Consider the following 14140-nt stretch of genomic DNA (forward strand, 5'->3'; position numbering starts at 1 on the left):
CCTTTGTGCGCCCCCCGGAGCCGTGTGAGACACTTTTGTTTTTATGGATAGGCGCTTTTTATTTAACTTCTTTTGGACTGATGCATGCAACACCCGCTGAGTGCCATGAAGCAGCTTGAAAGATCAAAGACAATTTTTTTTATAACTCCGACTGGATTCGTCTGAAAGAAGAAAGTCATATACACCTAGGATGCATCGGTGGTGAGTAAAACGCAGCCTAATTTTCATTTTTGGGTGAACTAACCCTTTAATGCAAGGTGTAAATGAGGGTGAATGTGCATGATTAGGACACTCACTCACTCACTCTGCCGCAGTAGTGGTTCATTCCTGGTGCTCAGTTTGTTCAGCAGTGTATAGGAAAGTTTTTGACTCCGTGTCTCCGTGTCCCCTATGGAAACGTATTTACAAAAACAAACATTCAAACCTGCACTGTCTGTTCACTGAGAGACAGAGTTCATTCACTATTTCAAGTGAGTACATTTGCAATATAAGCAAATAAAACATGCCCTATATACAGTATATATATATATATATATACACTCTCATGTAAACTGTTGCATTTAAATCAATAGGAAGTTCCACATCCGTACCATATGTTAGTGTGTAGACGGGTTTGCCAGCGTTGTCCAGTGCGGTGAGGCAAGGGCTCTTGGGTTGTGTGGTGCCCCAGCGCTGTAAAGAGGCCATTAATGATGGAGGCCAGTTAGTGACCACCCCCAGCGGCTCCCCACTGAGGGGTCTCATCTCACCCCCCTCAGGCTTGGGCTGGTTTGGATCTGGATGCTGCACTGTAGCAGACAGGAAATCATGTCAGAGACAAAAATATAGATCTGCTGCTGTGACTTTTTTTTTCTTTAATAAAATATTAAAGTATTGCATACAACAAAGCTTATATTCACCAATACAAAGCTAGAAGAATGCAGATTATACATAAACGTTTACTTACCGTTTACTTACTGAGACATTTAGTCAGTGTAATTAAAAATCAATCATTTTCACCTATATGTAATATATTATTGTATTGTGTGCTTATTGGCTTACTGAAATCACTAGCAGGTTGAGTCTTCTGCCTACATAGAGCATTCAAAGTCAGTCATTTATAAGGTTCCATGACCGATGCTGCCTTACACTGTAAGCAGCTCACTAGTTTTTTGGAGTTTATGTGAGAGTGATTTTAAATGTCACTAAGTATCTCAGGGTGACTTATGGGTGCTGAGGATGAGATGTGAGACAGCTTTAAATAGATTTGATTGATTTTGTGTGTCTGGAACAGAAAGAGAAAGAAAAACAGAAAGAGAGACAGAATATAAAGTGAAGACGCTGCTGCTAAGACAATATGAAAGAGTATTTCTCAGCATATTTTTAAGAAGTGCAAGAAAGGATTGACTGCACAAAGAGAGAGAAAAAGGGAAGAAGAGATTAATTCAGAGGATTTCTCAAACATTTTAATAACTTCAATAACCCTCAAATTTGTGGATCACTGTACTAGACTGTTTATATAATAATAACAATAATACAATAACAGTTTATCGCCATAATGCAGGAACACAAGAGAAGGCTGAATAAATCAGAGAAACAGGAGCAGGTCACTCTACACTCTCAGTAAACAGTTCCACTTTCTCATTATGTATGAAATATGTATGTGACAAATAAAGAACCTTGAACAAAAGGGTTTTTTTATGTGCTACCATTCAAAGATTGGGGTCAGCAAGATTTTATTTTATTTTTTAAGTTTTTGATAGAAGTCTCTTCTGCTCACCAAGGCTGCAACCGATCAAAATGACAGTAAAAACTGTAATATTGTGAAAATATTATTATGATTCAATGACTGTTTTTTTATTTTAATATATTTTGAAATGTATTAATGTGATGCAAAGCTGAATTTTCAGAATCCTTACTCCAGTATTCAGAGTCACATGATCTTTCAGAAATCCTAATATGCTGATTTATATACATAAGTATGGAGAAGAATCAAGACAGTTTGACTAAACCTGCCAGATAATAAAACAGTCACTGTTAGTGCTAAACAAGAAAACCACAAAGCATTTCCAGATGAATTCAACCCCTCACAGTGACAGACCACACATCAGGCAGACATAACCCATATCCTTAACATGGCTGTATTATTCAAATATGTTGTTTTGTGTTATTTTCCTGTCTCTGGGTAAGTAGCTTCTTCTTAAAAGCAGTTTTTGAGTAAATGGCAAAAGGTTATGAGTAAGGATATCAGAGACACCTATTCAATCTAAGTGTAAATGCCAATTCACGTTCATATTTTCATAGAACCCTTTTGTGAGATGAAAGTAAATATATATGGCAATGGAGGGCTTGACCGTAAGATATGACTTGAGTTCTAAAGTCCCTCCAGAATACTAAAACATTCTCTGTTTATTTGTTTAAGGTGGCTCCTAGGTGGTTTCATTACTGACCCAAGTCAAAAGAGCTCAATTTCAAGTCTCGACAATACTTTGTCTTCAGCATTCTCTCTTCAAAAAGCCACATAATTTCAATTTCTCTAGTAATATCACTGAAGATTTGACAAATAAAGATAATTAAGTCATGACAATTCTCGTAATAATTTCAGCATGTTAATCGATATGACTATGTTAATGTAATCTGTCTTGTTCACTAGATCTGCTACGCTGCTACAGAGCAAATATGGAGACTTGCTACTGCCAGGTGTAAATGAGGGTGAATGTGCATGATTAGGACACTCACTCTGTCTCCAGGCCGCAGTAGTGGTTCATTCCTGGTGCTCAGTTTGTTCAGCAGTGTATAGGAAAGTTTTTGACTCCGTGTCCATAACTTCCCTATGGAAACGTATTTACAAAAACAAACATTCAAACCTGCACTGTCTGTTCACTGAGAGACAGAGTTCATTCACTATTTCAAGTGAGTACATTTGCAATATAAGCAAATAAAACATGCCCTATATACAGTATATATATATATATATATACACTCTCATGTAAACTGTTGCATTTAAATCAATAGGAAGTTCCACATCCGTACCATATGTTAGTGTGTAGACGGGTTTGCCAGCGTTGTCCAGTGCGGTGAGGCAAGGGCTCTTGGGTTGTGTGGTGCCCCAGCGCTGTAAAGAGGCCATTAATGATGGAGGCCAGTTAGTGACCACCCCCAGCGGCTCCCCACTGAGGGGTCTCATCTCACCCCCCTCAGGCTTGGGCTGGTTTGGATCTGGATGCTGCACTGTAGCAGACAGGAAATCATGTCAGAGACAAAAATATAGATCTGCTGCTGTGACTTTTTTTTTCTTTAATAAAATATTAAAGTATTGCATACAACAAAGCTTATATTCACCAATACAAAGCTAGAAGAATGCAGATTATACATAAACGTTTACTTACCGTTTACTTACTGAGACATTTAGTCAGTGTAATTAAAAATCAATCATTTTCACCTATATGTAATATATTATTGTATTGTGTGCTTATTGGCTTACTGAAATCACTAGCAGGTTGAGTCTTCTGCCTACATAGAGCATTCAAAGTCAGTCATTTATAAGGTTCCATGACCGATGCTGCCTTACACTGTAAGCAGCTCACTAGTTTTTTGGAGTTTATGTGAGAGTGATTTTAAATGTCACTAAGTATCTCAGGGTGACTTATGGGTGCTGAGGATGAGATGTGAGACAGCTTTAAATAGATTTGATTGATTTTGTGTGTCTGGAACAGAAAGAGAAAGAAAAACAGAAAGAGAGACAGAATATAAAGTGAAGACGCTGCTGCTAAGACAATATGAAAGAGTATTTCTCAGCATATTTTTAAGAAGTGCAAGAAAGGATTGACTGCACAAAGAGAGAGAAAAAGGGAAGAAGAGATTAATTCAGAGGATTTCTCAAACATTTTAATAACTTCAATAACCCTCAAATTTGTGGATCACTGTACTAGACTGTTTATATAATAATAACAATAATACAATAACAGTTTATCGCCATAATGCAGGAACACAAGAGAAGGCTGAATAAATCAGAGAAACAGGAGCAGGTCACTCTACACTCTCAGTAAACAGTTCCACTTTCTCATTATGTATGAAATATGTATGTGACAAATAAAGAACCTTGAACAAAAGGGTTTTTTTATGTGCTACCATTCAAAGATTGGGGTCAGCAAGATTTTATTTTATTTTTTAAGTTTTTGATAGAAGTCTCTTCTGCTCACCAAGGCTGCAACCGATCAAAATGACAGTAAAAACTGTAATATTGTGAAAATATTATTATGATTCAATGACTGTTTTTTTATTTTAATATATTTTGAAATGTATTAATGTGATGCAAAGCTGAATTTTCAGAATCCTTACTCCAGTATTCAGAGTCACATGATCTTTCAGAAATCCTAATATGCTGATTTATATACATAAGTATGGAGAAGAATCAAGACAGTTTGACTAAACCTGCCAGATAATAAAACAGTCACTGTTAGTGCTAAACAAGAAAACCACAAAGCATTTCCAGATGAATTCAACCCCTCACAGTGACAGACCACACATCAGGCAGACATAACCCATATCCTTAACATGGCTGTATTATTCAAATATGTTGTTTTGTGTTATTTTCCTGTCTCTGGGTAAGTAGCTTCTTCTTAAAAGCAGTTTTTGAGTAAATGGCAAAAGGTTATGAGTAAGGATATCAGAGACACCTATTCAATCTAAGTGTAAATGCCAATTCACGTTCATATTTTCATAGAACCCTTTTGTGAGATGAAAGTAAATATATATGGCAATGGAGGGCTTGACCGTAAGATATGACTTGAGTTCTAAAGTCCCTCCAGAATACTAAAACATTCTCTGTTTATTTGTTTAAGGTGGCTCCTAGGTGGTTTCATTACTGACCCAAGTCAAAAGAGCTCAATTTCAAGTCTCGACAATACTTTGTCTTCAGCATTCTCTCTTCAAAAAGCCACATAATTTCAATTTCTCTAGTAATATCACTGAAGATTTGACAAATAAAGATAATTAAGTCATGACAATTCTCGTAATAATTTCAGCATGTTAATCGATATGACTGTTAATGTGATCTGTCTTGTTCACTAGATCTGCTACGCTGCTACAGAGCAAATATGGAGACTTGCTACTGCCATTAGATACACAGACGCACTGCTGTGAGCATGTAAGATATGCTGCTGCTGCATGAATAGGCATCATAAAATCCCATAATCCCTAGGTTGCATTCCACTTCACCTATTTATGCCCTTCACTTGTTAACTTGCTTCCGTCTTTTTGACTTGAATGCACATCATTGCATATGTTGCAAAATTTCTCTAGTAATATCACTGAAGATTTGACAAATAAAGATAATTAAGTCATGACAATTCTCGTAATAATTTCAGCATGTTAATCGATATGACTATGTTAATGTAATCTGTCTTGTTCACTAGATCTGCTACGCTGCTACAGAGCAAATATGGAGACTTGCTACTGCCATTAGATACACAGACGCACTGCTGTGAGCATGTAAGATATGCTGCTGCTGCATGAATAGGCATCATAAAATCCCATAATCCCTAGGTTGCATTCCACTTCACCTATTTATGCCCTTCACTTGTTAACTTGCTTCCGTCTTGTTGACTTGAATGCACATCATTGCTTATGTTGCATGAGTGCCCACTACTGGCAAAACCATTGCAATGGGTTGAACTGAAACGTCCTAAGCTCTTGATCACTTGAAATCTGCTGTGGTGCTAAGACATTTACATTTTTTCTTTATGAATTAGTTTGATGCACCATTCTATATGCCTATTGGTATGCTTGGGCTCTTGGAGAAAATAAAATTACACAAACGGATAAAATATCAATACAATAAACTACTGTGTACGTCACAATCATGTTGCATTGAGGTATATGGAGCTGGGGGAGGTAGAGGGTTTCAGAGGAACGCACGGCAGGACCAGCTTACAGCGAACACTAAACCAGACTATTTAAATGTTGAGCAAGCAAGCTCATTAGTTGAACAGAGACTAATCAGCATTTAGTAAATTATGTGAATGATAGCAGATTGCATGTACAAGGCCTACAAGCTTGCGCCATCTAAAGTTTCATGACTGAATTAGATATTTCTAGATGTATGAACCTTACCATCCAAAAGTTCCTCGAAGTCATCAACAAAAAACTCTCGTAAAGGGGGTCTCTTTGGCCTTTTCAAAGTGTTTAGGAGCTGCTGAATCTTAGAGGACACTCGACTGTTGACTGGAACGCCTTTAGACAGAGATAGTGTCAGGAGAAGATGGGACAGAGAGAGAAAGAGAGAGAGAGAGAGAGAGATGGCGAGGATGAGATAAAAAAAAGCAGGGAAAGGTCATTGTGAAAGGATGGTGGGGACAGTTTCACACAACAGTCTGTCAGTCAATGTAAGGCTGTATGCCCATGGGGTTGGTTGAGATGGTACTAAGCATGCTCAGTAGAGACACCTGACCCAGAGCATCAAAGACTCCTTGACTCTGATTGAAGCAGCTGGACTCATGCTGCCTAGCAACAAGCCGCTACCCAGCTACCCATCTCATCAACCATTCATGAGCTTTCTTCTGAAAGAGTCCATCTGATCATATGCTATATGCTTTACAGAAGGTTTTTGGATTACAGTTTAAATAGATTTACATAAAACACTGGGACAAAAGATGCAATGAACAAGTTAATACATGTTAAACAATCTCACAGTATAACATGAGCACCATTCTACGAAGTGTTAATTTTTAATAAAAATTTTATATTTTATTATGAAAAAAGTAAAAATATAAATAAATTATAAGTCATCAAATTTATGGAGATTTAAGTAAAAAATCTATAAAAAATTTGGGCCAAATGCCAAAGAATGTATTAAAGTTAAAATTCTATTTTTTCATTACAGAATTAATTAATAATTACAGTTCTCTATGTATCATGTGGGCAATTTTTTGTCCAAAATTAATTTACTGTGTCTGTGTAAAATGGTAAATGCTGATTGCATGGTTGTTTTCGGCAATTTTCCATTGCAGTGTAAATTATTCCTTCATAAATATCCTGCATAATTAATTATGAATTGTACCAAAATAATCTAATTGAATTTCAAATAACATGATGCATCACATTTATCAAAGAAATGCATTCAAATTAAATCACTATCAGAGCAAATATTTACACTCTTAGTTAACACAGAAACACCTCAAAATTACCCATGTGTAATGCTAAAAAACAAAAACAAAAAAACAAGCTCTGAATATATTTTGTCAAATTTAACAAAAAATTCTACATTTTGAGGAACAATTATTAGCTGGTTTATAACAATTAATATAGAATCGTCCATCAAATGTTTCTATTGAAATAAACATAGGCTTTCACATGATAGTTAGGAGAGAAAAGAACCAAACATCAAGACGCAACAATCGTCTTCACAAGATGAATCAATTTTTTCACTTCTCTGTTAAATGTCTGGCTGTTAATTCCACAGAGAGATGGCTGTGTCATGTATATATATGCATGACTGAGATGCTTTCTGACATTCCATTGTCATGAGACACCTGAGCCTCAGCCGCTGTCTGTCTGCCCCTCGTCTCTGTCTGCATCTCTCACACACTCACAGACCGTGCTCAAGTACCCAGAATTCACTGCAGAACCCGATGAAGTCAATTACTGTAACAGCTCCCCAAACACACAAGAATGAATCCTCTCATGTGAGGATAAACACAACATAACTACTGTTATCCTGCCTCATAAATGTCCATAAGCCATATTAACCGTATTAAACAAAATAATCACACACTAACACTACCATGATACTGTGGCTAATATGCAACACTTTTCAACCATGCTTGTATTCGGCAACAAAAAAATATCAAAATGTACTACCTTTGCACATGGTGCCATTATAATACCATGTTTTGTTTAACATCTACCATTGTAGCACTACAGTATTCTTTGAAGTACCATGTAAGTACCAATGTATTGTAAGGTTATCAATCTGTAGGCCTGCAATGATATACAGTATATATCATAGTACCATGGTATTACAATGCTATTTCATGGCCATGAGAAATTACATTTAACTGAATATTTTACTAAAACTCTATTTTGTAGAGTACAAATCATATAAAAAGTGACATTTGATCTGAAACGCTGGCAAAAATCACAGACCATACCTAAATGGCAAAAGCAAAAACCATTTGTCTAATTATCTCATCACACATTTACTGAAACACAAGCTCTCCCGTGTGAAAAAGAAGTGCACTTAATTGTAGAGAATGTTCACTTTTAGTCCAAATTATATTTTTTTAAATACTGTACTTGCAAATAATATAAGATAATGAAAAAAGTAACTTAAATGTACTTAAGTGTAATGTGAGTATGTTTCTTAACACACTTAAGTACACTTTTAAAAAATGCACTTTGTAATCATGTCAAATTACAAGTTTTAAAGTAAATTTAAATAATCTTTTGTCATGCTATAAAGTACACTTATTTTGATGTGGTGACTTGCATACTAAAGCACATGTAAAGTACTTGAGTATCATTTTAACTGTAGTGTGTTCAGTATTAAATATCACATTCAAACTTAATATATTTTAAAAGTACTAAATTGTAACTTCATCATAATGTGCATTTATGAATATATTTAAATACATGACTACAAGTTTCAATAGAAATTACAAAGTATTTTTAGTGTACAATAAATGCTTGTCACATGTGCTTAAGTTATACTGTGCATTTAATATAAATTTAAACTATAATATTTAAAATTTTATTGGAATTAACATGCAATTAAGTGTGCGAAAACATTACATTCATTTCACACTGAAGTATGTTCTTTGAATTTCCGTAATAAGTACTCTTTAAAAGTATGCAAAAGTGTACTTTCTTTTTCACATAAGATGGATCAACACAAACACACCAAAAACATTCTCAGTCCTGGATATTTCTAGACAATAGTGTTGTATCTTCCCATAACGCAGAACCTATTACAAATGCTGTGAAAAGACCTTGAGAGAATAATTAAACAACATTAAAAAGACAAAAAGAGACACATTAGGAGGAAATATTTTTCTTATGATCGTAATTTCAAAAAATGACGTAGTGGACAAGTTAAGCAGACGGCGTTTAACACAGAGGTCACAGCTGCGACACAGAGGCACAGAGACACCAGGAGGAGGGGCAGATTGAAATAAACGTGTATAAATACCATCCGTGGCCTCCCTATCTCCCCTGTCAGTGCCTAAAGAAGAGAAAATGTGAATAAACACACATGTTCATGACAGCATGCTGCTTCAACTGAGCTGAGGTGACTCTAATTGAGCATGACTGACATAATATTTCTGTAAGGAAAAAAAAAATCTGATCAGTTTTGATGCTTTTTATTTTGTTGCATTTAACCATTACCAAATATTTGTCCTTCCAAGAACGAATACACCACAGCAAAGAAAGCAGGTTAATCTTGAACCTGATGTGATGTACAGATGTGATGTTCAGCTCTATGTCTTAAAGGGACAGTACACCAAAAACTGATGAGTCATCATCTACATGGCCTAATGTCACTCAAAAAGAAGTACATGATTTTTCCCCCACAGTTGAACATAAAAGAACATGGTTTTCAGGGTATTTTACCCTGCAGTGAAAGTGTGACTCAGGTGACTCTAAAAAAACAGTTCATACATCTCACACAGCATATTTTAAGCCTTATAAAACCAAATGATAGCTTCATGTTAGAAAAAAAGACAAAGTTAAGTTATTTTTACTCTAAAGCTTACCTTTCATCCTATTGCGCTTCCACACATTCAAACCTGGCGTGTTCACAATACATGCAAGAACCGCTAGTCAGTTTTGCTAATTGCTTGAGGAAAAATTCATGACACTATTGAAGAAAAAGAAGTTGGTGGAAAGGAAACCGCTAACAAATTTCTTTGGTTCTCGAGTGTATTATCAACACACACTAGGTTTGAATGTGTGTAAAAAATATCTGTAGGCCTGCAATGATATACAGTATATATCATAGTACCATGGTATTACAATGCTATTTCATGGCCATGAGAAATTACATTTAACTGAATATTTTACTAAAACTCTATTTTGTAGAGTACAAATCATATAAAAAGTGACATTTGATCTGAAACACTGGCAAAAATCACAGACCATACCTAAATGGCAAAAGCAAAAACCATTTGTCTAATTATCTCATCACACATTTACTGAAACACAAGCTCTCCCGTGTGAAAAAGAAGTGCACTTAATTGTAGAGAATGTTCACTTTTAGTCCAAATTATATTTTTTAAAATACTGTACTTGCAAATAATATAAGATAATGAAAAAAGTAACTTAAATGTACTTAAGTGTAATGTGAGTATGTTTCTTAACACACTTAAGTACACTTTTAAAAAATGCACTTTGTAATCATGTCAAATTACAAGTTTTAAAGTAAATTTAAATAATCTTTTGTCATGCTATAAAGTACACTTATTTTGATGTGGTGACTTGCATACTAAAGCACATGTAAAGTACTTGAGTATCATTTTAACTGTAGTGTGTTCAGTATTAAATATCACATTCAAACTTAATATATTTTAAAAGTACTAAATTGTAACTTCATCATAATGTGCATTTATGAATATATTTAAATACATGACTACAAGTTTCAATAGAAATTACAAAGTATTTTTAGTGTACAATAAATGCTTGTCACATGTGCTTAAGTTATACTGTGCATTTAATATAAATTTAAACTATAATATTTAAAATTTTATTGGAATTAACATGCAATTAAGTGTGCGAAAACATTACATTCATTTCACACTGAAGTATGTTCTTTGAATTTCCGTAATAAGTACTCTTTAAAAGTATGCAAAAGTGTACTTTCTTTTTCACATAAGATGGATCAACACAAACACACCAAAAACATTCTCAGTCCTGGATATTTCTAGACAATAGTGTTGTATCTTCCCATAACGCAGAACCTATTACAAATGCTGTGAAAAGACCTTGAGAGAATAATTAAACAACATTAAAAAGACAAAAAGAGACACATTAGGAGGAAATATTTTTCTTATGATCGTAATTTCAAAAAATGACGTAGTGGACAAGTTAAGCAGACGGCGTTTAACACAGAGGTCACAGCTGCGACACAGAGGCACAGAGACACCAGGAGGAGGGGCAGATTGAAATAAACGTGTATAAATACCATCCGTGGCCTCCCTATCTCCCCTGTCAGTGCCTAAAGAAGAGAAAATGTGAATAAACACACATGTTCATGACAGCATGCTGCTTCAACTGAGCTGAGGTGACTCTAATTGAGCATGACTGACATAATATTTCTGTAAGGAAAAAAAAAATCTGATCAGTTTTGATGCTTTTTATTTTGTTGCATTTAACCATTACCAAATATTTGTCCTTCCAAGAACGAATACACCACAGCAAAGAAAGCAGGTTAATCTTGAACCTGATGTGATGTACAGATGTGATGTTCAGCTCTATGTCTTAAAGGGACAGTACACCAAAAACTGATGAGTCATCATCTACATGGCCTAATGTCACTCAAAAAGAAGTACATGATTTTTCCCCCACAGTTGAACATAAAAGAACATGGTTTTCAGGGTATTTTACCCTGCAGTGAAACTGTGACTCAGGTGACTCTAAAAAAACAGTTCATACATCTCACACAGCATATTTTAAGCCTTATAAAACCAAATGATAGCTTCATGTTAGAAAAAAAGACAAAGTTAAGTTATTTTTACTCTAAAGCTTACCTTTCATCCTATTGCGCTTCCACACATTCAAACCTGGCGTGTTCACAATACATGCAAGAACCGCTAGTCAGTTTTGCTAATTGCTTGAGGAAAAATTCATGACACTTTTGAAGAAAAAGAAGTTGGTGGAAAGGAAACCGCTAACAAATTTCTTTGGTTCTCGAGTGTATTATCAACACACACTAGGTTTGAATGTGTGTAAAAAATGAGATTTTATTTTGCAGTGACATGCAGGTACAAGAGTACATGATGACAGAATTGTCCTTTTTTAGTGAACTATTCCAGCAAAAAAGAGCATGCTGATGGCATGATACTATCTGGCTTGAACAAGCAGGAGCATACAAAAAACAGCCAAAAAAGATCCCACTCTTTTTTATTTATTTAGCTTTTTTTTCAATAGATATGAACTGTAAATCCATCTCATTAGCTCTGATCCAAAGCCTCCAGATTTAGGTGTATTAGTTGTTAGACTGTATTCGTATCAATTGTGAGATGAGTCTCAATCCCTTATGAGGTTCCGTGGCAGTCAGCGTGCTTCCTAAGTAGGCTGTAGAATGCAAGGCGGCTTACTAAGTTTTGGAGCAGAGCTAAAAACACAGTGTTTAGTGTGAAAAAGTTTCTAAAAACACAAATCAGTCCATTTGAACCTCTGGGTTCTGTGGAGAGATGACATGATATTCCCTCTTTCTTACAGGAAAGAGGTGTGTGTGACAGGAAGATGCTCTGCTGTCGTCACGACAGCAGGCTGAAGCTTTAGGGAACTCACCATCGGCGGTCTCCATGATGCTGGTGTGTGTGTATCTGCGTGGAAGCCCTCGCATTGATGCCACCTGTGGACGCTCTGCATGCACCGAGCGCTCCGACAGGCCTGTCACATCCGGAGGTGCACTGTGGTTGTCTGTCATGAGGTGCCAAAGGTCAAAGGTGAGTGGAGGTCAAAGTACATTAATGCATGGTGGACTGTTCTGTGATCAAACCCATGATAAATTATGATATTGATTATATATTTAAGAAGCTGTGTGGGATTTGCCAGCCATAAAATCTCATTGGTCCAAAATTCCACTCTATATAGCTCTACATGAACATATTTTGCTTACATAAAACATGGAATTAAACATCAAATATGTTCTGATTAGCTAAGTTTTTTTGAAATGTCAAGTTAAGCCAGTTTGCAACACTTTCTGTCATCTCTCTTCCTAATTTCATGTGATGTTTACTGTCCATCATATTCTAAACGCCCAACCGAAGAGCTCTATAGTCTTTTATATATAAGTGATTTCCACACTAATAACCAACAAGTAGCTGTTTTGCATTTAATCTTCCTTTGTACAGCTGGGTTTGTCTGGCAGGCTGCTTTAGAACAGTGGACCCACAGAGTGGCTCTGACACTGTGTGAAATCTGAGGTTATTTACAGTCAGCGCCCAGGGCCAGCTTGATGATAGTGGCCTTCAAGGGCAGAAAAGCAGAAAAAGAGGGTGAAAGAAAGAGAAGGAGACGAGAGAAAAGGAGAGATAACGGGAATGCAAATGTTTATAAGCAGAACTCTGTGAAGAGCAGAGCAGTAAAGTGAATGTGTTCTGGAGTTATTTTGTTACTCACTCTCATGCCATTCAAAATTTATATGACTAAAATAAGACATTATTGTGTTCCTGTTCATACATTAAAAGCAAACAGTAACTAGAGGCTGTCAAAACCAAGACCGACCAAAAAAGCACCATAAAAGTAGTCAATCTCGGCAATCTTGAATGTTTGAGGTTGAGGCCAGTCTGTTCCTCACACAAAACAACTGTATGATTTCTGAAGACTTTTAAAACTGAAAAATTAAAAAATACGACCATAAAAAATATGACAGCAACAGTTAACATTTAAGGTAAAAAAAGGTATATTCATTAACTGAAATAATGTTAATACACCAAATCCCTAAAATCTTTTTTTTTTTTTTTTTTACCTGGCAAACACCTTACAAACACAAGTGGTGAAGAGAAAGTCACATCATGACTTTCTGGGAATGTCAGACTCAGTTTATGGTTATTTTCCACTTCCAAAAACGGTACATTTATCAGTATTTTACTGTAAAATTAAATTAAATGTTCCAGTAGTTTTTCACTGTATAGACGGAACGTCTCGGTTACGTATGTAACCCTCATTCCCTGAAGGAGGGAGTGAAGAGAAAGTCACATCATGACTTTCTGGGAATGTCAGACTCAGTTTATGGTTATTTTCCACTTCCAAAAACGGTACATTTATCAGTATTTTACTGTAAAATTAAATTAAATGTTCCAGTAGTTTTTCACTGTATAGACGGAACGTCTCGGTTACGTATGTAACCCTCATTCCCTGAAGGAGGGAACGGAGACGTCACGTCGGTGACCGATGAATTGGGATCTCGCTTAGAGAGACCAATCCACTTCGAGTGGAA

General features: G+C 35.8%; 1 protein-coding gene across 1 annotated transcript in view; it reads right to left on the reverse strand.

Moving 5' to 3' along the window:
* LOC107549743 (disco-interacting protein 2 homolog A-like) overlaps nucleotides 1-14140 on the reverse strand; it is a 76218-nt gene that overhangs the window by 29985 nt on the left and 32093 nt on the right. The window contains exons 7-11 of the mRNA XM_016230920.1: nucleotides 12487-12618; nucleotides 11156-11188; nucleotides 6094-6213; nucleotides 3013-3210; nucleotides 2719-2810 (exon numbers count right to left, since the gene is read on the reverse strand). Of these exons, the coding sequence (XP_016086406.1) occupies nucleotides 2719-2810; nucleotides 3013-3210; nucleotides 6094-6213; nucleotides 11156-11188; nucleotides 12487-12618 (575 nt within the window). The remainder of the gene's footprint in view (nucleotides 1-2718; nucleotides 2811-3012; nucleotides 3211-6093; nucleotides 6214-11155; nucleotides 11189-12486; nucleotides 12619-14140) is intronic.

This window comes from Sinocyclocheilus grahami, unplaced genomic scaffold, assembly GCF_001515645.1.
Source record: "Sinocyclocheilus grahami isolate Dianchi unplaced genomic scaffold, SAMN03320097.WGS_v1.1 scaffold380.1, whole genome shotgun sequence".
Classification (NCBI taxonomy): domain Eukaryota; kingdom Metazoa; phylum Chordata; class Actinopteri; order Cypriniformes; family Cyprinidae; genus Sinocyclocheilus; species Sinocyclocheilus grahami.